This window comes from Hemibagrus wyckioides, linkage group LG19 (assembly GCF_019097595.1).
Source record: "Hemibagrus wyckioides isolate EC202008001 linkage group LG19, SWU_Hwy_1.0, whole genome shotgun sequence".
Classification (NCBI taxonomy): domain Eukaryota; kingdom Metazoa; phylum Chordata; class Actinopteri; order Siluriformes; family Bagridae; genus Hemibagrus; species Hemibagrus wyckioides.
The window spans coordinates 8,547,594-8,574,331 of record NC_080728.1 but is presented as its reverse complement, the minus strand read 5'-3'; the positions used below and the strand labels follow the sequence as shown (position 1 = coordinate 8,574,331).

Genomic DNA, 26,738 nt, shown 5'->3' with positions numbered 1-26,738 from the left:
CATTTTACATTGCCTGTATGTTGGTTATTTAAAACTGTCATATCATTTCAATGATTTGTATTTAAAGGTAACTTATATTGCCAATATTGCAATGAACTTGATAAGTTTCTTGATTTCCAGTGACCGTTTATGTGTTTCCTTCTTAGAAATAAGTGAAACACAGTTGCTTAGCTCTGACATTTTCTTTAAAAGGTTACTTACAAAGCATATGTAGCTGAATGGGTGGGCTCAGTTGTGGGACAGGTGAAGACTTTTCATGTTAGTGGCAATTTGCCTCCACCTGCCTTTAAAAAAAAGTACTACGTAGCATCATTCTAGTAATTGAAAACCACTTCTGTATGAATTTCTTTATCAATAGACTTATTGGAAAATTACACATTGTGCTGAATGCACAAACTAATAAATTAATAATGTTAGTTATTATTATCTGTTTAGTTTTAGTTTATTTTGATGACCTCCAGCTCATTTGGATCACACCTTTCTAATTTTGCACTGGAGCTGTGGTTGTCAACTGGCAGTCTGCGGTCCAGACATGGATTTTTATTGTGTCCATGTCACCTGCTCTTTCACCTGACTGAATAAAGTGTAAAATTACAGTTGCAGAGCCCATCAATGTTAACAATGAAAATAAAAGAGCTTAGTTGTGACCAACTTCTTCAGCCTACCCTTAGTTATGACTTATGTGGACCAGAGGGAGCTAGAGCAGTCAAATAGGTAAGTTTTGGTTAAAATATTTAAATTTGAAGGTGCAGGTATTTTCTTCCTACTTCAAGTTAACATCTGTGACTCAGCAGAAGTGTGCACCAATACAAAAATGTCTTATTTAAAAGTCATTAATATCTAACCATTAAAAGATTACTGTTGCTGCCATTTAATCATGTTAGCTGCTTATCTGGATCTTTGTAAGAAATTTAATGTAAGCAGACCATACCAAATTGTCCCCAACACTATTATCTAGACTATTAAACTTTAACTTTAGATAAAACTAAATGACAAAAATTTGTTCCTACCTTCTATAGCCCCAAATCAACAGACCAATAATGTTTCTCTGTGTTCCATGATCATTTTCTCACCCTATTACCCTCCATACTCCAGCACGTACTCAGGATATATCTGGTTAGAATCAAAGACAACAAAAACCATAGGACATAAAGTATCGTCAACGCAGCTGTCGTTTATATTTTCATCTTGGTCACCATCAGGTTTGCAGAAATCCAAACGTCCAAGTCTGGATCTACTTCCCAACAATTACACGTGCGAGGAACATTATTTGTGTTTTGTCACCTTTTTGGCTATGAGCTCTACTGTACATGTCTGCATAGGATGCATGTAGGGCAAAGTATGTACCTAGAAGAAAATGAACAACTTTTATAATAATAACCAAATGTATCCTAATTATCCTAATCAGCTGGGATTTTTTCCTACAGAAAAAGGATTAATATACGTATTAAAGATAGAGACAGAAAATAGATTACCAGTAAAATGTTTCGACAAACTATTGACTAGATAATTTGACAAACTATATTGAGTAGATATTTTTCAGATTTTTTCATTTTTCAGATATTTGTCAGTATACAGTATATATTTCAGAATGCCTTTTTTTATGTTCTTGAAGACATTTGTTTGATTTTTTTTCTAAGACAAATGTTAATAATGAAGTTGAAGTTCAACTTTATTTCTGAATCAAAATGAATTTTTAATGGAAAAAAATCGGATTAATTTTCACTTTAAACTTTCACTTAAGCCAACGAGTGCTCGAGCTTTGGCTTTAAGAAACTGATATGAAGCTTGCTCATGAATCTGAAAAAAAGAAACTCTTTTTTTTTGTCACAGCAATTCTGGAAGTTTTTTATTATTCTAAAACTTACTTGTCCTAGAGTACCACTACCTTGTTTTCTTCACCATTCACTGACAAAGATTAAGCTAATAAACAAGGTTTGTTATTAGCTAATGAGTTGAACTTGGTGAATTGCATGCAGGCTGTTCATGCTGCATATGTATACGTACATCCTATGACCTGGATTGAGAAAGTTCTAAAATAGTAGAAAATAATAAAATTAAAGAAAGCCTTTTAATGAACAAGTGTCACAACTTCACTGATATTGTACCTACTTGCAGTAAAGCTCCCAGAGGTCAACATTCTGTATCCTGTAGACAGCCTTCAGGGGTTCCTGCAGTAGACCAATTTCCTTCACATATCTCTACACTTCCTTAAACTCACTTGATTGCCAGTTCACAATAAAAGCCTGAAAAACAATAGGATACATTATTTGATGAATGGCTTTGTAGGTTTTTAAATTTGTATTATATGGTATTATATGGTAAACAAAAAAATGACAGTAATACATAGTGCAAGCACTGTTACACACGAGTTACTCAAATGGAAATACTTCCAACATGACCACACATCTACAGCTCCATCACCCTGCGATATCACTGTCTGGAAGCAGGATGGCAGAGCAGGTAACACAGGCATCCAAAAAGCACAGAGGTAATTCCCGATCTCTAAGAAAAGACGCGCAACAACATCGAAAACGAATTGGCTAAAGCACAAGGCCTTGCTCTAACAACAGATAGTTGGACCTCACGGACAACAGAGAGTTATCTCACCGTTACTGTTCATTACATAGCGGATTGGGAAATAAAGAGCGCTGTACTCCAAACCCGTCCCCTGTAAGAAAGTCATACAAGCTCTAATTTCGCAGAAGAGTTTATAAATGCAGTGAATATTGTCCATGCAGTTCATGAAGCTGACGTGCTGTGTGCTATATCAATTTTTTTTATATCTCACTATTTTATTATTTTATTTTATTGTACTATGAATGTGTACAAGTTGATTTTTGCATTTAAGGAAAATAAAGAGAATTGCAACTAAAACCATTTTTTCCCTTCTTAATATTCTTACTGTTCCTGTCACCTAAGCAAAGAATAATTAAACAAAAACACTTTAATTTGCCAAGCCATCCGAACCAAACCGAAAACCGTGAGTAAAAACCGAGGTACTTGAACCGTGGGTTAACTGTATTGTTGCATCCCTGATTACTGCTCAATGAGCATGATTTTGGCTGAAACGCATCCTATTGCCAACCTTCGATTACATTTACCATTCCAAAAGCTGCACCCTCAAAACTCAGAAGCTGAGTTAAGTATATTTTTAGCATCTGAGTTATGAAGTTTATCTAAGTCATGTCTGCGACTAGGTTGTTATTCACCTAAAAAGTAAATTTACTTTCTGGGCTTTTTGCTATATTGACTTGACAGGCATTTTTGACTAGCATGCTGTTTAGGTTGTGTGGCTAGGGTAGGATTGAGTGCTCCCTTGTTGGAATTATATCTGCTGTACATTCAGCACCATGGATGTCTGAGACATGTGAAGAGACATGGATCCATTGTGTTTGAGGAGAAGTCCAAATCCAGAGCTGCATATTCTTGGAAATCCAGCTAATTAAGCAGACTAAGCAATAAATTGTGAATGGTGATGTGAAGGAAAACTACTCAATAATGCTTTAGGCACATTACCCACAAACCCTCACTAATTCGCTAAATCGCAACTAGTGGATTATTCACAGGAGAAAAAAAAAAAGATGTTTGTGTGACTGATTTATAATCTTAGTTAGTTTGCAAAATTGTGTTTAAATTGAATTTTGACTTGCCCTTGGTGCCCTTCATGAGAATTTTAATGATTTTGAAAATCGACATTTACAAAACCATAAACCAACCTTTTAATAAAGTTTTGTGTAATTGTTGGAAATATTCCAAACACAATAAATGTTGATTTACAACATTTTTGGAAATCTTTGTGCTCATGTTCACATGTTAATAAATGCCAATCACCCATAAATTGCAGCTTATTTGCAATTGCCCACAAAACTCCATAAAAGACAAAGCTTTATATAAGATACAGTACACATATAAGACACAGTTTGTACTTACATCTATGTCAATAAAATACATATTTTTTGACAGTCTAACAGTACTTGAAAGGCCAGAAACTGGAGCCAAATAATGAACTATTTGAATTAGATGGTAAAATAAAAATAATTAGTTTGAACACCTTTTGATTTTACATCACTCAGTCTTTTGGGTGTCAGGAACAGCTTGACAGTTCCCTGCCAAACCACTGGAGGGGGTGCTGGCAGATGAATTGCTGGAGCCTGCTTTGTCGTGTGTATTTTGTGACACGCCTTCCCTATTGTTCTCATTCCCGTTGTGTCACCTGTTTCTCATTATCCCTAATGTTTGCCCTATATATAGGGATCCTTAGGTACCTGTCTTTGTCAGTCATTGTTTCTGTTCTTGTTTTGTATTGTCTTGTCTAGTTATTAGGTTAGTCTGCCCCATGGCTTGTGTTTATGTTAATAAAGCAGTGCTTTATTTGAATCCTGCGTGTGGGTCTGACTCCAGGGGCACCCAGACGTTACATTAGGTAAGATTCTTTCAGCGTTTCACCATCATCAGGAATTTCAACTTTCAGCATGTCAGTGACACAAATCAAACAAAATCAACAAAGGAATGGTTTGTTCAATATTTCTGAATCAGCTAGCCAGAGGCCAGACCTGATTTCAACCTAATATCTGTGGGTTGACTTATAGCAGGCTGTACAAAGGAGATGCCCTTACACTTTGATTTATACACTTTGTTGCAAAAAAGAGAAATATTGCCATATTGAGATGTGCCATGCTGATAGACTCTCACGCAAAAATGTAGTGTAATAATGTTTCATAGATAAACCCTAATAATAACCCTAATAAATAATTGCACATTATTAATTATTCAGTTATTTGCACGTGTAGGAAAGGTGCCAATAATTCTGTAGCTGACTATGCAGACTATACAGTGCATACAGTTATTGTACTTGTAGCCCCCATGTGGTTTTGTGTAATATCTCTGTAACCGCATTGAAGAACCTCTCCAGGTACTCAAACACAAGTTTTCTATTGTGTTCACTTGGCAAATCCTTATGCAGAGTGACTGCCAAGTGAGGCCGAAGACAATCCAAACACAGAACCAAGCAGATGAGGGTTAAATGTCTTGCTTAAAGGCCCAGATTTCAGGGAGTCCTAGGATTTGAACACACAACCTTCTAGTCACTTACACAAAAGCTTAAACACTGAGTTACCAAAAGCTCTGAGCTAGTCTATCCATTTGAGTTTTGACTGAAATTACTATTAAAGCAGAAAGAAGATGCTAAAGGAAAGTGGAAACTGGACTCTGTACTACAGTGTTTTACTACATTTCAGTGTTTTTCTGAGTTTCCCCAGTGGAACGCCAGCATCTGTTTCAATTTCAGCTATGTTTCTACTGTGGGCAATCTGGACAGCACTCTGCTGTTTGCCCAAAGAAACCCAGACAATGTGCTTCTAAGGTGAACCTGAGTTCTTGTCCCCTTAGTCTTATGCTACCTGTACAACTGCATTTTTACCAACCAAGTAGGATTTCTCTCAGCCCTTGTGGACTCTGGATCTGTTATCAACTTCATCGATTGGCAACTGGTATAAGAAATGCACCTTCCTAACATTCCTTGCACAGCACCTCTCAGAATCACATCAATGGACACCAAGCCCATTGGGGACGGTTACATCAACCATCAAACCCCCCTGATCTCCCTACAGGTCAGATTATTCCACACAGAGGGTGTAGATTTTCGTCATTTCTTCTCCCACCAACCCCATAATTCTAGGATTTCCCTGGCTTCACATCCACATCCCCAAATTTTCATGGCAGAGTAAGGAGCTCACTCACTGATCCCCTCACTGCCTAAAACATTGCCCCAAAGTCCCCCTGTCAGCCACTGGCAGGGTTATTAGAAACTCTACCTACACCACAACGCCCCTGATCACACCTCTCTACTGACTTTATCACTGGCTTACCCAGTTCACATGGCTACACCACAATTTTGGTCATTGTGGATCGCTTTTTGAAAGCATGTCGTCTGGTGCAGTGAAAATATTGGGTGGGAATGTGAGGGCAAACCTGGGGAAGCGAGGGGTCATAGCCATTCTGTTCCACTGGTGCATGGGTTTCAATATGGTGTGCAAGGTGGTGCGTGTTCTGAGGAGGATAGTCTCCTCCAGCAATCTAAAATGTGAGCTTAGAGAGATGTTGCTGAAGTTACCCCAAGAAGGAGCAGTTAACCCAGCTTACTCAAAGTGTAACCCAATTGCGGGACTAGCCTCCGTGTGCTTGCTCCCTTCGTAGCAGTTCAGTTGTATGTAGAAGGTGTCAAAAACCTGGTCATTTTGCTAGGGACTGTGATGGGGAGTGTGTTTCCCTTTCTTCTCCCTCACTACCTTGAACAGATACCAGGATGGTATTCCCACAGAACTGTTGAGCCACAACTTGGATGGGGAAAATGGTGGCTCAGACATGTTGGACGTTTTTGGCCCTGTGTAAAATCTAATGTCCTCCTGCCCACATTTGGTTGTGATGAGTGCGGTGCCTGTTTCCTGCCTGATTGATACTGATTCCATGGTATCTACAATACTTCAAGCCGTGGGGCCAGGACCAAGGTCAGGACTTTTCTTTTGAAGTAACAATCATTTCCACTTTTGACTGCACATGTGTGTGGACTATTGTCAGTTAAATTCCAAAACTAGAAAGGATGCATTTCCATTGCCTCGTATTGAGAAGTCATTGGATATGTTGACTGGTGACCGTTGTTTTCCACTTTGGACTTGGCCAGTGGCTACAATCATATTCCTGTCACTGAGGGGAATAAACGAAAGACTGCATTCTGCACCCCATTCGGATTATTCAAATGGAATTGGATGCCGTTTGGGCTATGCAATGCCCATAGTACATTTCAGAGTCTAATGGAATGTCTGTTTGGAGAGCAGCAGTGCCAATCATTCCTTCTGTATTTAATGATATCATTGTATTTCCTTCTTCTGTTGAGCAGCACTTGGAATGTTTGGAAGTTGTTTTAAGCCAATTAGAGAGAGAGGGTCTTAAGGCCAAGTTGGAAATGTGTGCCTTATTGCTGTCGCAGGTGAGGTACTTGGGCCATGTGCTCTTGGCTGAGGTTGTGGCAACTGACCCAAATAAAGTTCAGGTGGTGTCACAATGGCATTGTCTATCTAATGACACTGCATTGCACTCTTTCCTGGGCTTTGCTTGCTACTACCAGTGCTTTGTAGAGGGATTTGGTAAAATTGCAGCCCATCTGCATAGGTGCATAGGCTGGTAACAGAATTCTCTGGTACTAAGATCAAGCCTAAGAAATGCGTTGGGTTGGAATTTATTGATGCCTGGAGTGAGCAGTGCCAGACGAGCTATAAGGAGTTAAAGGTAAAGCTCACCACAGCCCCGCTACTGGTGTATGCAGACTTTTCCCTACCATTCATTCTGGAGGTGGATGCTAGTTATGGGGGACTGGGAGCGGTTCTTTCCCAAGAGCAGGAAGGTAAGGTGCGAGCCATTGCATATGCCAGCCATGGTCTGAGACACACTGAGTGCAATATAAACTATAGCTCCAAGTTTGCACTTAAGTGGGCTGTGATTGAGTGACTAAGGCCCTTTCCACACAAATGCGGGTATTTTTAAAACCACAGCTTTTTTTATGTGGTTTGGCCGTTCTTCCACGCGCAAACGCAGCATCAGGTCACTAAAACCGAACATTTCTGAAAACTCCTGCCAGGGTGAAGTTTTTCGAAAACTCCGGTTTCAGTGTTAACATGTAGACAGTGAAACCCGCTTAAAACCCGCCCATTGGACAGGACTCTCCTGAACCTTATTGGCTAAACTGAACCATATAATTAAAACGTCAACATAAAATAGAAAATTAATAAATTATCATGTTTATAGTCAAAAATAAAAAAAACCTGCCAGTTGCATTACAAACCAGCCCAGATTTTATCAACCCGCCCAATGCACTTTTTCCCGGTGAGACATGACCACCCTTCCTGATGGGTGGATTAATCCCAGGGATGGCTTTGCCTGTATCATTGCAGCAGGTTGTGGAGGCCTCATCTGTTGTGGAAACAATCAATGATTGCTACCTTGCCCGGTCACTCACTCTGTAAATTTGGTTTATTGCAGGAAGCAGACCCTGTTATTTTGATGGTCTTACCCTTTTGGAGGTGGAAAGCTTGTCCTGGGCCAGAGGAGCATCAGCAGATGTCAACCATGGCTTTGACATTGCTATGTCAATGGGATCATTTTGTGGAAAAGGATGGTATACTTTATCGTAGGGTCTATTCTCCAAATGGTGGGGAAAAAGCCGTACAGTTGCGGTTGCCTGCAGCATTGAAGTCTGAGATTTTTACTCAGTTGCATCTTCAATATGGACATCAAGGCATAGAGTGTACTGCGGAATTGGTACTTCAGCGGTGTTATTGCCTGGGTATGTCATCAGATATTGCTGGTTGGTGTTGGGAGTATAAGCAATGCCAGTCTAGTAAAGGTACACAGCCACTAGCTCAAAGTTTATTGGGTCATCTTTTGGCCTCCAAACCAAATGAAATTCTGGCCATTGATTTTATGTTGTTTGAGCCATCTAGTTCCAGACTTGAGAATGTGCTTGTGATGACAGACATTTTTAGAAAATATACCCTTGTTGTTCCTACACAGGATCAATGGGTTGAGACTGTGGCTTAGGTCTTGGTCACTGAGTGGTTTTATACTTTTGGGGTAGCAAACTGTCTCCACACCGATCAGGGGCATAATTTTGAATCCTTGTTAAATCGTCAGCTTTGTGGCCTGTTTGCTGTGAAGAAATCTCACACAACACTGTACCATCCAGCAGAGAATGGCCAGTGCAAGCACTTCAACCAAACTCTGCACAATCTGCTGCGTGCACTGCCAGCTTCTCAAAAGAGAGACTGGGTTGCATGTTTGCCTCAGCTCCTCTTTTGTTATAACACCTCTCCTCGTCAATCCACTGGTGATGCACCACATTTTTTTAATGTTTGGTCAAGAACCACGGCTGCCCATGGACTTTTTGTTGTGTAGAGTACAAGAGCCGATTGTTGGTAGTGTGTATGAGTGGGTACAGGAGCACCGGAGCAGGTTACAAGTGGTGTTTGAAGGTGCACAAGGGCGGTTAAAGATCATGGCAGATATATGGAAGGCAAAACATGATCTCCAGTTGGTGTACCTTCAGGTGTATGGTAACAGGGGTCATCATAAGATTCAAGATCTTTAGAGCCCAGTTTATCAGGTTGTACAGTTGCCTCCGAAGGGGGGTGCGGTCTATTCAATCGCTCCGGTTAGCCTTCTGTCATCAGACGTGCTTCCTGACCCAGTTTTTATTGAACCAGTTAATTCTGTAGATGAGTCCCAGGTAGAAGTACACCCAGTATTGGTATCTGTTACTGTCATGGAGGAGGTGAGAATTTATTGCAAACGTTGAGTTTGGTGGTTGAAGTTCATCATCAGATTGACAGTTCAAAAGTGGGGGGTAGATTGTAGTGAAGTGTAGATTGAGGTAGATTGTGTTGTATGCTCACTTACATTTCCGGTCATGCCCCCATTACTCATTATTGGGACCTAGTTAGGGACCTAGTTACAATTGTTTGGTAATTAATCAGACTGTGAGTGTGCCTTCCCTCTTGCCCTTGGCTTTGCATCACTTACAGCCTGTCTTCCAGCTTCAACACTGCTGTTTTGCATCTGTTTTGCTTGTTTCCTTTCTGTTTTGCTTCAGTGCTTATGCTTCGGTTCTAATGCTTGTTTTTTGCTGATGCTTTGGCTTTATTTACCCCTCTTTTAAGTGTTTTGTCACTCTGTTAGCTACTGTTTTAATTTCATCCTTGCGCCTAGCCTACCTCTCTATTGGTAAGCCCCAGCTCTACCTGATAGTATGCTTTTCGATCAAGTTGCATTAAGTAGAATGTTGCTTGATGTTTTTTCCTCCCTTTCTTTCTGTCTGTGTTAAATTCTTTTTTTTATGCTTACTAAACTGTATTGGATAATTTTGCACTATTTATGTAATAAAGATTTATATTTTTATTATTAAAGTATCCATATTTCTTGGTCCATGTTGGAGAACTTGAGAACTTGAACCTGTGTCTTTTGGTCTTTTCCCAGGTAACCAATCCCAGGTGGCATGGTCGGTATTTGCTATAATGGCATAAAATCTCTAAGGTTTATTAGTGGAAATGTTTGGTATATCTCTCTCTCTCCCAAATCACCACACCACCACAAAATGAACTTATCACCTCCATTTATGATTAAACATTTATACACACATACCTCATATATTATCTTTATACTGTAACCTTAATTGACAATAAATGTACCTAATGCAGAACTAAATAATACAAACCTGAAATGTCTTTTGACTATTTTATTTTATAATTATTTTTAATAAGCTACTAGTTAGATTTTTTATTATTAACTCTGAGAGTGCAAAGAAGTGCAAAGAAAGAAAGAGGCTACTCTACTATAAGCCATATTACCAAAATATTTTACTGTTAGGATAAAAACTGTAAGGGTATAATACAAATGATCACAGACATAAAAACACTTACACATTTTCACTTGTAATGTTTACCTTATTTTCTTTTTGCAGGAATTTCAGAAGCAGCTTTCCATAGCTAAGCACATGCTAGTCATTGGGAATGGAGGAATTGCATTGGAATTTGTGTAAGTTCCTATTTAAAGATTCCAGAAATGTTTTATTTTAATCTTTTAAATTATTCTTTCTTATATTATGTTAGATAATGACAATTGTTTGATTAAACCTATTGTTTAAACACAGACTAGCCTATGCATAGCCGACCATTGTAGCTACAAATGTTATGTTGTCGTTATTGCATAAAGTATTCTGTAATCTGTGATCATTTGCACTGAAATCACTGTTACAAATCCCATTGTTTTTCAATTCTGTTCCTAAATACTTTAGTGTGTTCTGTTCTAAAATCTAGTTCAAATAATTAGCTAATCATGACAATCTTCAGGAGGTTAAATTGGTGTACAGTATAACAGTACAGAAACTCTCGTAGTTGAATCTGTTACTACACTTGCCACCATTTGTGTTTTTGTGTGTAGCTATGAAGTGGAGGGCTGTGAGGTGATCTGGGCCATAAAGGACAAGGCCATAGGGAATACGTTCTTTGATGCTGGAGCTGCTCAATTCCTCATCCCCTCACTGGAGGTGGAGAAGCCTGAGAAAACACTGCCCTGCAAGAGAGCACTGTCATACGACAAACTTGGAAACATGGCAAAACAACAAACAAAACAAAGACGGGCACACAAGGGCTCGTATATACAGCCAAACCTCACTTGGCGAGCACCTCCCATAATGATTGATTCGCATAACGAGCTAAACAAATTGTAAAATGACTCGCTTAACGAGCGACGTTTCACATAACGAGTGACGACGAGACAACGTGAGGCGGCTTCTCGGCGATCCGTCTGTGTTTAGCGCTCGTTCTGCCAGCATCTTAATGTCACTTGTGATCGTACATTTTTCCAAACTTGTGTTTTGCTCGTTTTGCTTAACGAGTGTTTCGCATTACGAGTAAGATTCGGGAATGAATTATGCTCATTAAGCGAGGTTCCACTGTATAGGGCAAAACATCAAGGTAAATGGGGAATTGGTGACAAGGCAGGAAGGCAGAACAATAAGGAGGGCGTGTCACAAAGTACAAGGGAAAACAACAAACTCTGCCAATTCACCTGCCAGCACCCCCTCCAGTGGTCTGGCAGGGGACTGTCCCAGTGATTCCTGACACTGTGGCCGTTGTTGCACATATTTAAAACATTTAGGATAATGTACTATACTAATGTTGTTAGTGTGTTGTTTCACACCAGGTGCAGCAGGGCTTGGTAGTGCCCTAGGTCCAGACTGGCACCAAGACATATCAGACTAAGGGGAGAAGAGGAGGTGTGTGAGTGTGCATACTTGTATAGAAACATAACTCTCTATATTTTGAGTATCAGGTACAACTTTATTATATCTTTTTCCCAGGTATCAGACAAAGTGCATGTATAGTAAGCGTGTTAGACTGAAGCAGTCCACTCCCAGCAGGACTTCATGCAATCACCACTCTATACACAGAACAGTGATTTAGATAACATCATTAGAGCATTATATCATATTTATCTATTCTTTACAGTCTACCTCCCTGTACATCATCATATTATTATTATTATTATTAGTAGTAGTAGTACCTGTAGTAGAAAAAAGTAGAAAGTTTTAAGACTGTCAGGGCAATAGTGATACAGTTCATAGTGATTTATCAGGATGGAAACCATAATTTCCAAATCATTCATAAACCACTTTTAATATTACTGTACTTTTCTTCAGTTAGCTAGGTACTTGCACACTCTTAAGTCTTGTTTGAATTGTTCCTGAATCTCTCTCTCATATCACTGTCCAGCTTTCCTGTAGAAGTCTCACCTTCTGTCTATTTCACTTCCAATTTCATATTTTCTGGGGAAGAATTATACGATTGCACAGTGGCATATTGTGGGATTTATGTGTTTTGTATCCTACAGGTGGTGCTGCTGGGAAAGTTTAATGCTCAGGGCCTGGGTGAGGATCATGAACTGCTGGTGCGCTGCACCAAAACTAAAGGCATGGAGTATGTGAAGGTGGTGTTGAGTCGAGGCCGTATTATGGGGGCTGTCCTTATCGGAGAGATTGACCTGGAAAAGACCTTTGAGAATCTATTCCCCAACCAGATGGATTTGTCATCCTATGGGGAAGAGTTGCTTAACCCTGAAATTGACATTGAGGACTACTTTGACTAAATAAAGATGCTGAGAATCCTGCACATTAGAGATTTTAACATTATAATATATAAAACCATAAATATAAAGTGCAAAATCAGTTTTTTTGCAACATACAACAAAATAAATTGCATGTATGTTGGTTATTTAAAACTGTAATATAATTTCAAAGATTCCTTTTTAAAGCAAACTTATATTGCCAATATTGCAAGTCTCTTGATGTCCAGTGACCATTTGTGTTTCCTTCTTAGAAATAAGTGGAACACAGTTGCTCAGCTCTGATATTTTGTTTAAAAGGTTACTTACAAAGCATATGTAGTAGAGGGGGTGGGTGAAGACTTCAAGTTGGTGGCAATTTGCCTCCGCCTGCCTTAAAGAAGTAGTAACATCTTTCTAGTAACATGACAATGCGTAGTATTGAAAATCACTTTATCACTGTATGAACTCCATCAATGGACTTATTGGAAAACTACACATTGTGCTGAATGTGCAAACTTATAAATGAATAACGTTAGTGATTATCGGTTTAGTTTTAGTTAATTTCAATGACCTGCAGCTCATTTGGATCACACCTTTCTGATTTTGCCCCGTCAACTGGCAGACCGTGTTCCAGATGTGGGTTTTATTGTATCCATGTCACCTGCTCTTTCACCTGACTGAATAAAGCATGTGAAAATAGTCGCAGAGCCCATCAACGTAAACAATGAAAATAAAAGAGCATAGTTCAGCAACTCAGCAGGCTGTAAAGATTATAATCATGAACAGCTTCTTAGGCCTACCCTCAGTTATGGCTTATGTGGACCAGAGGGAGCCAGAGCAGTCAAATAGGTACGTTTTGATTAAAATATTTAAATTTGAAGGTGCAGAGACATATGCAATATTTTCTTCCTGTTTCATGTTAACTGCTGTGACCCAGCAGAAGTGTGCACCAATACAAAAATGTCTTATTTAAAAGTCATTAATATCTAACCATTAAAAGATTACTGTTGCTGCCATTTAATCATGTTAGCTGCTTATCTGGATCTTTGTAAGAAATTTAATGCAAGCAGACCATACCAAATTGTCCCCAACACTATTATCTAGACTATTAAACTTTAACATTAAATAAAGCTAAATGACAAAAATTTGTTCCTACCTTCTATAGCCCCAGATCAACAGACCAATAATGTTTCTCTGTGTTCCATGATCATTTTCTCACCCTATCACCCTCCATACTCCAGCACGTACTCAGGATATATCTGGTGAGAATCAAAGACAACAAAAATCCGAGGGTATAAAGTATCGTCACCGCAGCTGTCATGTATATTTTCATCTTGGTCACCATCAGGTTTGCAGAAATCCGAACGTCCAAGTCTGTACTTCCCAACAATTACACGTGCGAGGAACATTATTTGTGTTTTGTCACCTTTTTGGCTATGAGCTCTACTGTACTTGTCTGCATAGGATGCATGTAGGGCAAAGTATGTACCTAGAAGAAAATGAACAACTTTTATAATAATAACCAAATATAGTATGAGGACAACAAAATATCAACCCCAACTAACCTTTGCCCAAAACGTGACCACGCCTCCTTGAATTAGACAGTCTGCAGTCAAAGTTCTACGTGCAAATATTATGCAGATTGGTTTTGCCTGTGCCATGAAAGAGCATTCGTTCTTCAATGTCTGACTGACCTTTTATCCTCATCAGCTGGGATTTTTTCCTACAGAAAAAGGATTAATATACGTATTAAAGATAGAGAGAGAAAATAGATTACCAGTGAAATGTTCTGACAAACTAGATTGAGTAGATATTTTTCAATGTCACTATACAGTATATATTTCAGAATGGCTTTTTTTCCCCCAAAAATTGCAAATGTACATAATGAAGTTAATGCCCCAGTACAGCTTTATTTCTCAATCAAAATGAATTTGTAATGGAAAAAAACTGATCCATTACAAACTTTCACTGAAAATGAAACTGTTTCCACAAACAAGCCTTTATTTAGATTTTTAGGAGAAGAAGCCAACGAGTGCTCGAGCTTTGGCTTTGAGAAACTGAAGGATTGAAGCTCCCTCATGAATCTGAATAAAAAAGAAACCATTAACTGACAAAGATTAAGCTAACAATCAAGGCTTGTTATTAGTTTATGACTTGAACTTGGTGAATTGTGTGTAGGCTGCTCATGCTCCATATGTATACTATATTACCAAAAGTTTTGGGACACCCCTCCAAATCATTGAATTCAGGTGTTCCAATCGCTTCCATGGCCACAGGTGTATAAAATCAAGCACCTAGGCATGTAGGCCTAGTCCACACGTACACAGGTATTTTATAAACAGAGTTATTCCTCCTTCATTTTAAAAAAAAATCTCATCCACAAGAAAACGCAAAAACGCGATCTGAAGTGCTGTCAAGAGCATGCAACACCAACACCAATCTGAAGCCTGAGACGCCGACTTCACAAGCAGTGTTGCCAGATTGGCGCGTTTCTGCTCCATTGGGCTGCTTTTGGTCACATCTCACCGGGAAAAAAGTGCATTGGGCGGGTTGATAAAATCTGGGCTGTTTTTTTATGCAACTGGCGGGTTTTTATTTTTGACTATAAACATGATATTTTATTAATTTTCTATTCAAACAATTAAATAAAGTGTAATATGTAATGTTGACGTTTTAATTATATGGTTCAGTTTAGCCAATAAGGTTCAGGAGAGTCCTGTCCAGTCAGACTTCAGTCTTGATTAGCGGGTTGTTGTAGTCGTTCTACTCATTAAACTACGGAAGCCCAGAGAGGCCATGTGATATTATTTTTTTTGCTTTTGTTTTAACGAAGTTGTTTTCTCGAGATCACGACTTAATTTTCTCGTGATCTTGAGATAACAAAAGTTGTTTTCACGTGATCTCAACTTAATTTTCTTGTGATCTCGAGATAACAAAAGTTGTTTTCTCGTGATCACAACATAATCAGAACTGCGGTGAAGTTAGTTTGATATTCGGACATTAGACGGACATTCGGAAGCGCTAGTTTAGGAACCGTCGACAAATATCTGTACGACTGAAATATGGTACTTGTTACTTAACTGACTACGTTCCCCAGTTATTCTAATTTCTTCTTAAATATACATATGGCATGCGGCATTGCAAACAGCATTTGTTTATTTATAAATAAAAATTGAATTAATTGATAGTATTAATTATGTATCATGTGAATTAATTTGCTATCCTTAATTTATTTTTTAATTAAAAAAAAAACTATTTCTTCAATAGCTTCTAGGTCACGTGACCCGGTGACCCAAATCTAGTACCAAAATGATCTACTTGAACACCTCCATAAGGTACACCTCTTTGTATCCCAAAAAATCTCTTTTTTTATTATTTTAATTTTTATTTAAAAAAACACAATTTCTTCAATAGCTTCTATGTCATGTGACCCTGTGATCCCAAACTAGTACTAAAATAATCTACTTGGACACCTCCACAAGGTACACCTCTTTGTATCCCAAAGAATCTCTCCTTTTATTTTTATTTAAAAAAAAAAAAACACTATTTCTTTAATAGCTTCTAGGTCATGTGACCCTGTGACCCAAATCTAGTACCAAAATGATCTAATTGGACACCTCCACAAGGTACACCTCTTTGTATCCCAAAGAATCTCTTTTTTTATTTTTATTTTAATTTTTATTTGCCTGAGTACTTGCCTGATTGCATTGTGCGAAGTGTAAAGTTTGGTGGAGGGGAGATTATGGTGTAGGGTTGTTTTTCAGGGCTTGGCCGCTTAGTTCCAGTGAAAGGAACTAATACTTAATACTTTAGCATACCAAGAAATTTTGGACAATTTCATGCTCCCAACTGGGAACAGTTTGGGGATGGCCCCTTCCTGTTCCAACATGACTGCGCACTAATGCACAAAGCAAAGTCCATGAAGACATTGAGAAGTGAAGACAAGTGAGTTTGGTGAGTAGGAACTTCACTGGCCTGCAACCCGAGTCCTGACCTCAACCCTGGGATGAATTAGAGCGGAGACTATGAGCCAGGTCTTCTCATCCAACATCAGTGCCTGACCTCACAAATGCACTTCTAGAGGAATGGTCAAAAATTTCCATAAACCTTGTGGAAAGCTTTCCCAGAAGAGTTGAATCGGTTATATATGCAAAGGGTTGGACAACTCCATATTAAACCCTACAGATTAAAAAATGGGATGTCATTAAAGTTCATGTGCATGTAAAGGCAGGTGTCCCAAAACTTATAGCAATATACTGTATACGTATATCCTATGACCTGGACTGAGAAAGTTCTGAAATAGCAGTAAATTATAAAAATAAAGAAAGCCTTTAATGAACTAGTATTCAGTACTTGCAGTAAAGCTCCCAGAGGTCAACATTCTGTATTCTGTATTCTGTAGACAGCCTTCAGGGTTTCCCGCAGTAGACCGATTTCCTTCACATATCTCTCCACTTCCTTAAACTCACTTGATTGCCAGTTCACAGTAAAAGCCTGAAAAAGAACAGGAGACATTATTTGACGAATGGCTTTGTAGGTTTTAAAATTTGTATTATATGTGTGCACACAAAGACATTCTTTACAGTTGTGTTCTTCTAACTTTGTGGCAACAGTTTGGGGAAGAACCACATATGAATGTGATGGTCTGGTGTCCACAAACATTTCACCATATGTTCCACACTGTTCAGTATATCCCATCTGAACTGTTATCAGGACCAGTAATCTGATGTGAGCACTGCTCAATAAGCATGATTTTACATAATTCAAACATAACTACAAATGTCCTGTTGATTTACAACATTTTAGAAAATGTTGAGTTTCTTTGTGCTCATGTTCACGTTAATGAATGCCCATCACCCATAAATTACATCTTATTTGCAATTGTCCACAAAACACCATAAAAGACAAAGCTTTATATAAGTCACAGTACACATATATATACAAATATGTTAAGCTATGTCATTAAAATGTTATTTAACTGTCTAAGAGCACTTGAAAGGCCAAAAACTGGAGCCAAATTATAGACTATTTGAATTAGATAGTTAAAAGTGTAAAGGAAAAAAAAATGGTTTGACAAATATAGTGAAATTTTTTTTATTTATTTTAATTAATTTCTCGGATATGAAGCTGTACCAGATAGGGTGCTGCAGGGTCCATTTTCTCCCAGTGTGCAGGTACAGATGGAGGTTGGTCTGCACATTTGCATCTGTTTCATTAGAAAGGCAGCATTCTCACTTTCATTTCATAAGAAAGGCAACAACAAATCATATGGTGTAGGTAAGTGAATAAGAGCAGTAATTACACAGACCTGATCATACGCTCAGTGTGTAAAGAGCGTTTTAATTTCTGTTTCTTTCCTGTCTTTAGGTTGAGCTTCAAATTTCTTATATCACAAACAATATATATTTTTTTATTTATTCTTAAAGTCTTCATGGTTATTATTGCTAAATAGGAGCTTGATAAAATACATTACCACTAAAGTCAATTCTGAAACAGCAACCTGCTGTGTTAATGTTAATATTTCCAAATTGGTTGTGAAAGTAAAGCCTTTCCAAATCTGAGCTGCTGAGAGGGTTCACTGGATCATCCTGTAAAGGAAAACTTGCTTTAAGAAAGCAGGTAGAAACAAGTTTTGGAATAGTAATGAAATAGGACAATACCTCAATTCTGTGCCAAATGCCACACTCTGCTTCATAGAACCAGAAACAGGGAGAGTCAGAAGTCTCAGAAGTGTCCATAGATTCAGTGTCCATAATCTAACACCCAACCACCCGATCACAGACATTATGGTTAATGAATAGAAGATTCCCTGTACAATCACTCTAAACTAAACTAACTATGTAAAAACGAAAGTAATGAACATCCACTCCTGTCTGATGGGAGGGAACATTTATTGCAGACATCACCTGTGTGTTTTCCAGCCCAAGCTGTGTCACTGTAATAGATGTTATTGTTTCGTATAACAACTATTATTTTTCTAGATATACACACACTGTTACAATCAGAGTTCATAGTCTGCAGTTTACATATATAACATGCACAGACATAGACAATAGATCTCTCTACTATACAAATATGTACACTTAACTCCAGAAGTATTGGCAGCTTTTGTTAAAGAGAGAAAAATGCTTATATAAAAGCTAGTGATCTTTAGCAAAAATAACTTATATTCTCATACATATTTGGGAAAATTATTGACACCCCTAAACAATATTTAACATAGTTGCAAACACCAGTTTATTTTCGCCCCTTTGCTGTCAGCCTTTCTAAACATCATTGCTTCAATGCCTTAAAGTTAAGTGAAAACTGAAATCTTAACCACCACTAAACCTTTTGCTTTCACTACATCACTCAATCTTTTGGGTAAGTTTCTTTCAGTGTTTCACCATTCTACCAGGGATTTCACCTTTCTGCATGTCAATGACACAAATCAAACATTTAAATCAACAAAGGAATGGTTTGCTCAATATTTCTGAATCAGCTAGCCAGAGGCCAGACCTGATTACAACCGAAAATCTGTGGGGTGACTTACAGTGGTCTGTACAAAGGAGATGCCCTTACACTTTGATAGATCTAGAAGGTTGCTGCAAAAAAGAGAAATAAGTGAAATAATGCCATATCGAGATGTGCCATGCTGATAGACTCTCAACCAAAAAGTGAGTAGTGTAAAAACAAAAGTGTTTCATAGAAAAAACCCTACCAATTGCACATTATTAAATAATACATTTGCACATGTGTAGGAAAGGTGCCAATAATTCTGTAGTTGACTATGCAGACTATACAGTGTATACAGTTATTGTACTTGTAGACACCATGCGGTTTTGTGTAATATCTCTGTAACCACATTGAAGAACCTCTCAAGGTACACGAACACAAGTTCTCTATTGTGTTCACTTAGCAAATCCTTATGCAGAGTGACTGCCAAGTGAGGCCGAAGACAATCCAAACACAGACCCAAGCAGATGAGGGTTAAATGTCTCGCTTAGAGGCCCAGATTTCAGGGAGTCGCACAACGCACAACCTTCTAGTCACTTACACAAAAGCTTAACCACTGAGTCACCAAAAGCTCAGAGCTAGTCTATCCATTTGACCTTTGACTGAAGTCATTATTAAAGCAGAGAGAAGATGCTAAAGGAAAGTGAAACTGGACTCTGTACTACAGTGTTTTACTACATTTCAGTGTGTTTCTCTGCTCTTATACACATGACTCAACTTATCAGTCCATTAACAAGTTTTTCATGCAGTTAAATCTGATGGGAAACATGACTTCAGTAGCATAACTGGGAAACAGATCTGCACACCTTCACACAGTTTGTGTAGAAATCCAATTATGCTGGTACAAGTTATGAAAATAAGCTGCTGGAAGAGTTGACTTACACAATAAAGTATCAGATGGGCCAGTGAGAAATGAAACTGAAATGATTGTCATTTGCGTAGGTGTTTTGAACTTCCACATTTGAACAGATCATCACACCCTGCTCATTGAGGTGGAGGAATTTTCCGTAATTAAGTATGTAGTTAAGTACTGTTAGTGCTTTCATCATTATTCATTTCTTTTCTGCTTGAAAGATGCCTTTGCTTTCTGTCGTGTTCATTACTGTTCAATAAAATCTGTCCGTGGTTTCTGACTATATCACCAAAAGTTTATGGACATCAGACCTTCACACTCGCATATACCTCTTTTGCTGTTATAATCACCTGCACATTTTTGGGAAGGCTCTCCAGGATCATGGCTGTGGAAATTTGCCCATACATCCACAAAAGCATTAGTGTGATCAGGCACTGATGTGAGGTGAAACAGATTTGGGCCTCTGTCATGCAGAAACAGATTTGGGCCTCTTAGTTCAAGTGAAGCAAAAATAATGCTACAACATAAAAAGACAGTCTAAAGAAATGTGTGCTAAACATATGGGTGTGATGGTCAATGTGTCAACAAATTTTGGCCATATAGTGTATAAACTGTACATAGTTAACATCAGTGGGATATATTAGAGATGCAACAGAAAAGTGGGGCAAACAAATCTGAAAGTGATTAAAAGCAATGTTTGCTTGCTGTGCAGGTCAGAGCAGCAGTGAAAAAAGTCAACCATTTCATAGTTTCTATGATGTACATTTGACAGGCAATTTGTAAAATCCCTATTCCCCAAAATGTACTCTGGTATCCTTTTTTTAATGCTTACTGCAATACAGTATTAGTGTGCCTTGAATGAGGTTAACAGAAATGCTCGGAATTGCATGGCATGAGGTAGAATTATTGTGAGGTAGATGAACAAATAAACAAATGACATAAAATTATATGGAAAACAGAGATGCACAATAATCATATTTAAATCGTGGTCACAATTTTGGCTTCTAAGGAAGGTGACAGGAGAGTTTAACTTAAACTATTTAGCTATTTGGCTGCACTCAGTTAATGTGATATGTATATTTAATAAATACATAAATAAATAAATAAACAAACAAACAATCAAAAAATAACTTGGAGAAATCCAGAGTTCAGCCACAGTGACATCTGCCAGGTTTTTACAGACCATCACACAAATTGTAATGTGCATACAGTGTGTCCCAACTTATCTGTTGTATTTATTAATATCTAATTATAATATATAATATAATATAATATAATATAATATAATATAATATAATATAATATAATATAATATAATATAATATAATATAATATAATATACAAAATTATGAAGCCATTATTATTATTAATAAATAATATAATAATATGTTGACATCTAACCATCAAAGCCATATGTGCTTGTTGAAAATCCCTGTTGTTGCTGTTATAACAAACTTCACTCATCCGGGAAGGCTTCACGCTATGTTTTGGAATGTGGCTGTGGGGATTTGTGCCCTTGCAGCCACAAGAGCTTTAGTGGGGTCAAGTATTAATGCAAGGGATCCTGGCATTTAGTTTCCATTCCTCGTTGGGTGGGTGGGATAGCATAACCTCTCCTTATCAATCACAGCGACACTAGCCAATCAAGGACATCTATGAGGTCATATATGTGGAAGAGGGCTGATGATGCTTTCCTCTGTGTGCGTTATGCTGTTCTGAGACACAGCATGAGCAGCAGTGAAAACATGAGGAGGTTGGCTTGGAGGAATCACGTTTGCCCCACCCACATTGGCTGGTAGCTGGTTTATGATAGGTGAGTTATCTATTGGGTGGCAACTGGCCAGACCAAACTGGAGGAAATGGGGAGAAATCCACCCCCAAAAAAGAGATGAGAATATATTCATTTTGGAAAAGGGGTAACTGTGCTTCACTCTAGACTCTAGACTCTGGAACTGGAGCTGGGACACCCTAGTATGCATTTAAAGCCCACATTTCCTGTCTTGTGTAAGTCATTTTCATCATGTACATGCTTTGGCACTGACACACAGACAAGTCATGGCTCTTCATACTAGGGTTTTGCTGTTTTGCTGTGTCTTCATTTATATAACTAGTTCAAATTGTCCTTTTCTTCTTCATCAGTAGAATTCAATAAGGTACTCAGGATAGATCTGATTGCTGTCAAATATTACAAAGATCTTTGGGTTGACCATATCGTCCACACAGCTATCAAAGAAATTGGCGATGCTCAGGTCTTTGGAGGGCGGGCGACAGAAGTGTGGGTGACCTACTGTGTATTCCCCTACTAACACCCGGGCCAGGAACATGCACTTGTATGGCGGGTCACTCTGGAATATTGGCGGTGCCAGGCCGTGTCTCTGCAATGTGAAGTTATGCTTGCTGGTGGAGTGGCAGAACTTGCTGGAATACTTGGCATCACGAGCAAAATAGCTTCCTGTGGAAAAAGACCAACACAAAAATAAACAATAAATATGTCTGTTAACACTCATTTAATGCTGAAAATACACATCCTGCCCCAAACAGTAAGAAAACCATGAACTAATCCTAAGACTTGTGCTCCGTTCTATGTTGTTTAACACATCTACATATAAATGCCCGGAAATAAAATCGCTCTATTAATGAGTGATATTAAAATGCCTGATATTAAAAACGCTCTTCATATTTCTATCATTTTACATTAAAGTAGCAGTAGAAAGAATTTAGAGGTTTACAGGAATATTTCATCTGCCAGTTAAGAGTGAAATGCATCCAAATTAATCATGAGGAACAGGAACCTCATCATGCAGCAAGACAATGATCCAAAACACAGTGCCAACACAACAAAGGACTTCATCAGGGGAAAAGGAGACTGATGGAGAAACCCCCAATAACTGGACAAAGGCTGCAGTAAAAAAAAAAATCACAGAAGAAGCAACTAACAATTTGGTAATGGCGATGAGATTAGAGACAGGCTTGATGCAGTTATCAGAAGCAAGGTATAAGCAACTTAAATTTACTTCAAGACTTCCTATATTTTTACTCACCTAAAAATTTAAAGGTCTGATCCAAAAGGTTCTACATTTTATGTTGTTTGACAGACTAGGAAATAAAAGCTGAAATCCAAAATTCTTGTATGCATCTCTGATCTCAAATGTGTATAGCGTGTACATTTATGGTGTACAGTGCAAACAGATTAATTGGCTTTGCTGTTCCAGTAGTTTAAGAGGGACTCTCTTTCTTTGTCTCTCTCTCTGTCTGCATATACACACACGTTTTCATGGGTCATCTTAAAATGGGACAAAAACATAAAAAAATGTACCTTTTCCATAGACGTCACCATGACTTCCTGTAAGTCGCCAGTCGAAGTTGTATGTACAAATAGCCTGAATGTTACTGTGACCTGTCCCATGAAACAGCATCCTCTCATCAATATCTATAATGCGTTTTATCTTTCTCAGCTGGGCCTTTTTCCTTTGATAGAAAAAAAATGAAAACAATAATTTTCAAATATTTGCATTCATTATTTACAATTTATACCACAGCACTGTAGAATTCTCAATTCTCTCTGTTGATTAATTTTATATAACAGCACGGCTCAGAGTGTGGTTCAGGCTGCAATGTAAATCACTGGTTTATGTTAATGTGCTCGTTTTTTATTATTAGCATTTATATAGTCACACAATTTCATTGTGTCAATTTTTAAGCTTTCTTTGAGAAGATGTTATTTTGACATTTTTGGAAGGACGCTTCAGTGTCATTAAATAGCATTGTACATAACACAAAGAGCTCTTAATTTGAGATTTTCACATTTCCTTCCCTGGACAGAGAGCTTTGAGGTATCCTGATTGCTTGCTGTTTATAGTAGAAAAAAAAGAGAAAAAAAATCTGGTGAGACATTATAATATATTAATGTATTATATATAATATTATACTACAATATTCTATAACTGTTATATGTTAAAGTACATCTTCTTAAATTATATATATAATTTATATATAGGGCTACATCACTCCACCCCACCATCTTATTAGTTTCTTTTAACAGCATACCTCATTGCATTCTATTACTCTTTTTATTTGAAATGCCAATAATTTGTTGCCAATATATTTGCTAATGTTTGATTAAATTATTGTCATGAGGACCATTCTGCAATCATCTCTGACAGTGAGCTGGACTTTCTTTCCAAAAGACTTTCTTGTGTGTTCAAGAACATGCAAGTTCTTTTAGATCATGTAACATGTAAGAAACAAAGTGTGAAAATGTGCTGAAAGCATTGACATAAAAGAACAGAGGTGTAGACCTGCAGAAAAACTCCCACAGGTCCAGGTTCTGTATCCTCTGAATGGATTTTATAGGTTGAGACATGGTCCTCTCATACAGCCTGGCCACCTCTTTGTATTCAAATGTGTCTCTGCACAGAGGGATGAGCTATTGAACAGAAACAAAAGGTGGATATTAAGAAAGAATGCAATTCTTGGTATGTGTGCTATGCTATCTAGCCCAGCTGAATTTTTCCACATTTTATATGTTATATATGTTATATACCTGATATGGCTCATCTGTGTTAACTCTTTCCCAGTGACAAGGGACTGGCAGAGCCAGGTTATCACAGATAAATCTGAGCACAAATGAATAAAACCAACAATGTCAATGCACTACACGTGTGATAGATAGATAGACAGATAGACAGATAGATAGATAGATAGATAGATAGATAGATAGATAGATAGATAGATAGATAGATAGATAGATAGATAGATAGATAGATAGATAGATAGATAGATAGATAGATAGATAGATGTGTTTTGCATACACGATTTACCTAAATCCAGTGGCAGAATGTAGAGCCCTCTTTATTGGTCTCTGTTTTCCAGTTGTGACGTTGATTTGCTTCATAACTACAAATAAAAGGCACATAAGTCATGTCAGATCACCTTCATCATCTGTAGGAAATTTGAGATCGCTGTGTTTAGTGTGTTGTTTAGAATGCCACCTGAAAAATCTAATCTGTAGCTGTATTTAGGTGTATAGAAATCCATGGAACCATGCTGATTCCTGTTGTAGTTTGCTTCAATCTGTTCACTGGTCACCGAACATCCTGCACTGGGATCAATCTACAGAGGACACAAAACAGTGCAGCTGTCAAACAGACTGAGCATACAAAGGATATGCAAGTGTTTAGTTTATAAACCAGCATCAACCACTATATCCTGTATATCTCCTGGCCACCTAGGTTTTCAGCATGAACTGACTTCAATTATGTTTCGGAGCAGGAAACTCACTAAACTGTGATACTCTCCAGACACACAGGACCACAATCGAGCTCTCTTGAAGACTTCAACTTAAACGCATAAAAGACACGTACCTCAAACATATGCCACACTCCACATTCAGCCAAGTAAAACCAATGCCAGTTAGGCTCAGATGTGTCCATCTCCTCCTCGCAGGATTCCTCATCATTGTTTTTGGGACACAGTTGCTGAACATGCTGAACACACTTGTCAGTTACGGAGCAATGCATCTGTGGCAAAGACATAAACAGCAGACGGCTGGACCCAGACAGGATTTTGTAGCAAACAGCTGGACTTGAATGTGCTATTGTTTTAGGATCGTGATGCTCACGCAACGTATATCCAATATCTGACGGCATCAACTGGCATCTTTAACACTGGTGACTAAACATAGCATGTTATCAATGAGATACACGAATGAGATACACTATTCTTTCAAGATCCAACCGATCTTAACAATCAAATATCAAACGCTGATCCAACTTTACACCGATTATTATTTTGTGCCTGTTTGGCTATAGGTGTACGTTTACTGTAATGGTCATTGGTGTAATTGTTATGATATGACCACCAATATATACCTTATTTACCTTAATTTAAATGTAATAATACCCCAGTACTGTCATCATTATTTAGGTTAGGTTTCTGTTTCCTCAGCTCAGTTGTTATTGTTTATATTTCCGTATACGTCACTCGTGACGCAAGGCTCTTACCCAACGGAGCCAGGCGTCTCAGAGCTTCACGCGCTGAATTTCAACCTCGAGGTTCGCTGTTGCTGTGCTAGTCCGTGTTGGACTGGGTGCGAAAAATAATTAGTCTAAACACGGACATATACGCATAATATAAAATAACACAAACCGATGACATATATTAGCTTTTTTTTACACTGCTGTTCATTTGGGCAAACCGCGCAACTGAACTGAAAGGGAATCATATGAACGATTGTCTGAACTGAACCGAGTCAAATGACTCGACTCCATGAAAAGACTACTGTTGAAAAGCTGAAAATGTCCCGGTCAGAATAACATGCAAAACGCCCTGACCCGTTGAACGGCAAAGAAGCCCCAGATCATGACCGAAATATTTTTTCGTGTCAGTGATCACACGCTGAATCAAATCAGGTCATTTAATTAATGGCAGGGCAGCACGGTGACTTAGTGGTTAGCAGTGTTGCTTCACAGCAAGAAGGTCCTGGGTTCGAACAGGCAGGGGCCTTTCTGTGTGGAGTTTGTATGTTCTCCTCGTGCCTGCGTGGGTGTACTCCGGTTTCCTCTCACAGTCCAGAAACATGTACATTAGGTTGATTGGTAATTCTAAATTGCCCATAGGTGTGAGTGGTTGTCTGTCTATATGTTGCCCTGTGATGGACTGGCGACCTGTCCAGGGTGTAACCCCTGTCTTTTGCCTAATGTGTTCTGGGACAGGCTCCAGCAGATCCCCGTGACCC

General features: G+C 38.3%; 1 protein-coding gene and 1 long non-coding RNA gene across 6 annotated transcripts; one reads left to right on the top strand and one right to left on the bottom strand.

Annotated features, from left to right (window-relative positions):
* Positions 1–108: 108 nt before the first annotated feature.
* LOC131370347 (protein mono-ADP-ribosyltransferase PARP11) lies at positions 109–26,005 on the bottom strand. 5 transcript variants are annotated; one of them, XM_058417622.1, is made up of 12 exons: positions 25,366–25,980; positions 24,994–25,114; positions 24,823–24,898; positions 24,546–24,618; positions 24,301–24,428; positions 23,319–23,470; positions 17,788–22,454; positions 17,008–17,148; positions 14,220–14,377; positions 13,811–14,143; positions 2,113–2,246; positions 109–1,113 (listed from the first exon to the last, which is right to left on the bottom strand). In XM_058417622.1, the coding sequence occupies exons 1-7, from the start codon at positions 25,648–25,650 to the stop codon at positions 22,138–22,140; spliced, it is 1,152 nt and encodes a 383-aa protein (XP_058273605.1). In that variant the 5' UTR covers positions 25,651–25,980; the 3' UTR covers positions 109–1,113; positions 2,113–2,246; positions 13,811–14,143; positions 14,220–14,377; positions 17,008–17,148; positions 17,788–22,137. The 5 variants fall into 5 exon arrangements, with proteins under 5 accessions (XP_058273605.1, XP_058273606.1, XP_058273607.1 ...); XM_058417623.1 differs by lacking the exons at positions 109–1,113; positions 2,113–2,246 and adding an exon at positions 13,195–13,331; XM_058417624.1 differs by lacking the exons at positions 109–1,113; positions 2,113–2,246 and having other exon boundaries at positions 13,425–14,143; positions 25,366–25,675; positions 25,882–26,005.
* Positions 9,528–12,580, top strand: LOC131370349 (uncharacterized). Its single transcript, XR_009207405.1, has 4 exons — positions 9,528–9,774; positions 10,027–10,584; positions 10,990–11,827; positions 12,442–12,580. It is a non-coding gene; the product is annotated as an uncharacterized LOC131370349 (long non-coding RNA).
* Positions 26,006–26,738: the final 733 nt, after the last annotated feature.

What these genes read in the sequence shown, in the direction of transcription:
- LOC131370347 (XM_058417624.1), bottom strand. Translation starts at nt 25,650, where the DNA reads ATGCCGTCAGATATTGGATATACGTTGCGTGAGCATCACGATCCTAAA. An exon ending in CTGTGGGAGTTTTTCTGCAG is followed by an intron (nt 23,471 to 24,300) that starts GTCTACACCTCT and finishes TTTCTATCAAAG; the next exon opens with GAAAAAGGCCCAGCTGAGAA. An exon ending in TGGTGACGTCTATGGAAAAG is followed by an intron (nt 22,455 to 23,318) that starts GTACATTTTTTT and finishes CTTTTTCCACAG; the next exon opens with GAAGCTATTTTGCTCGTGAT.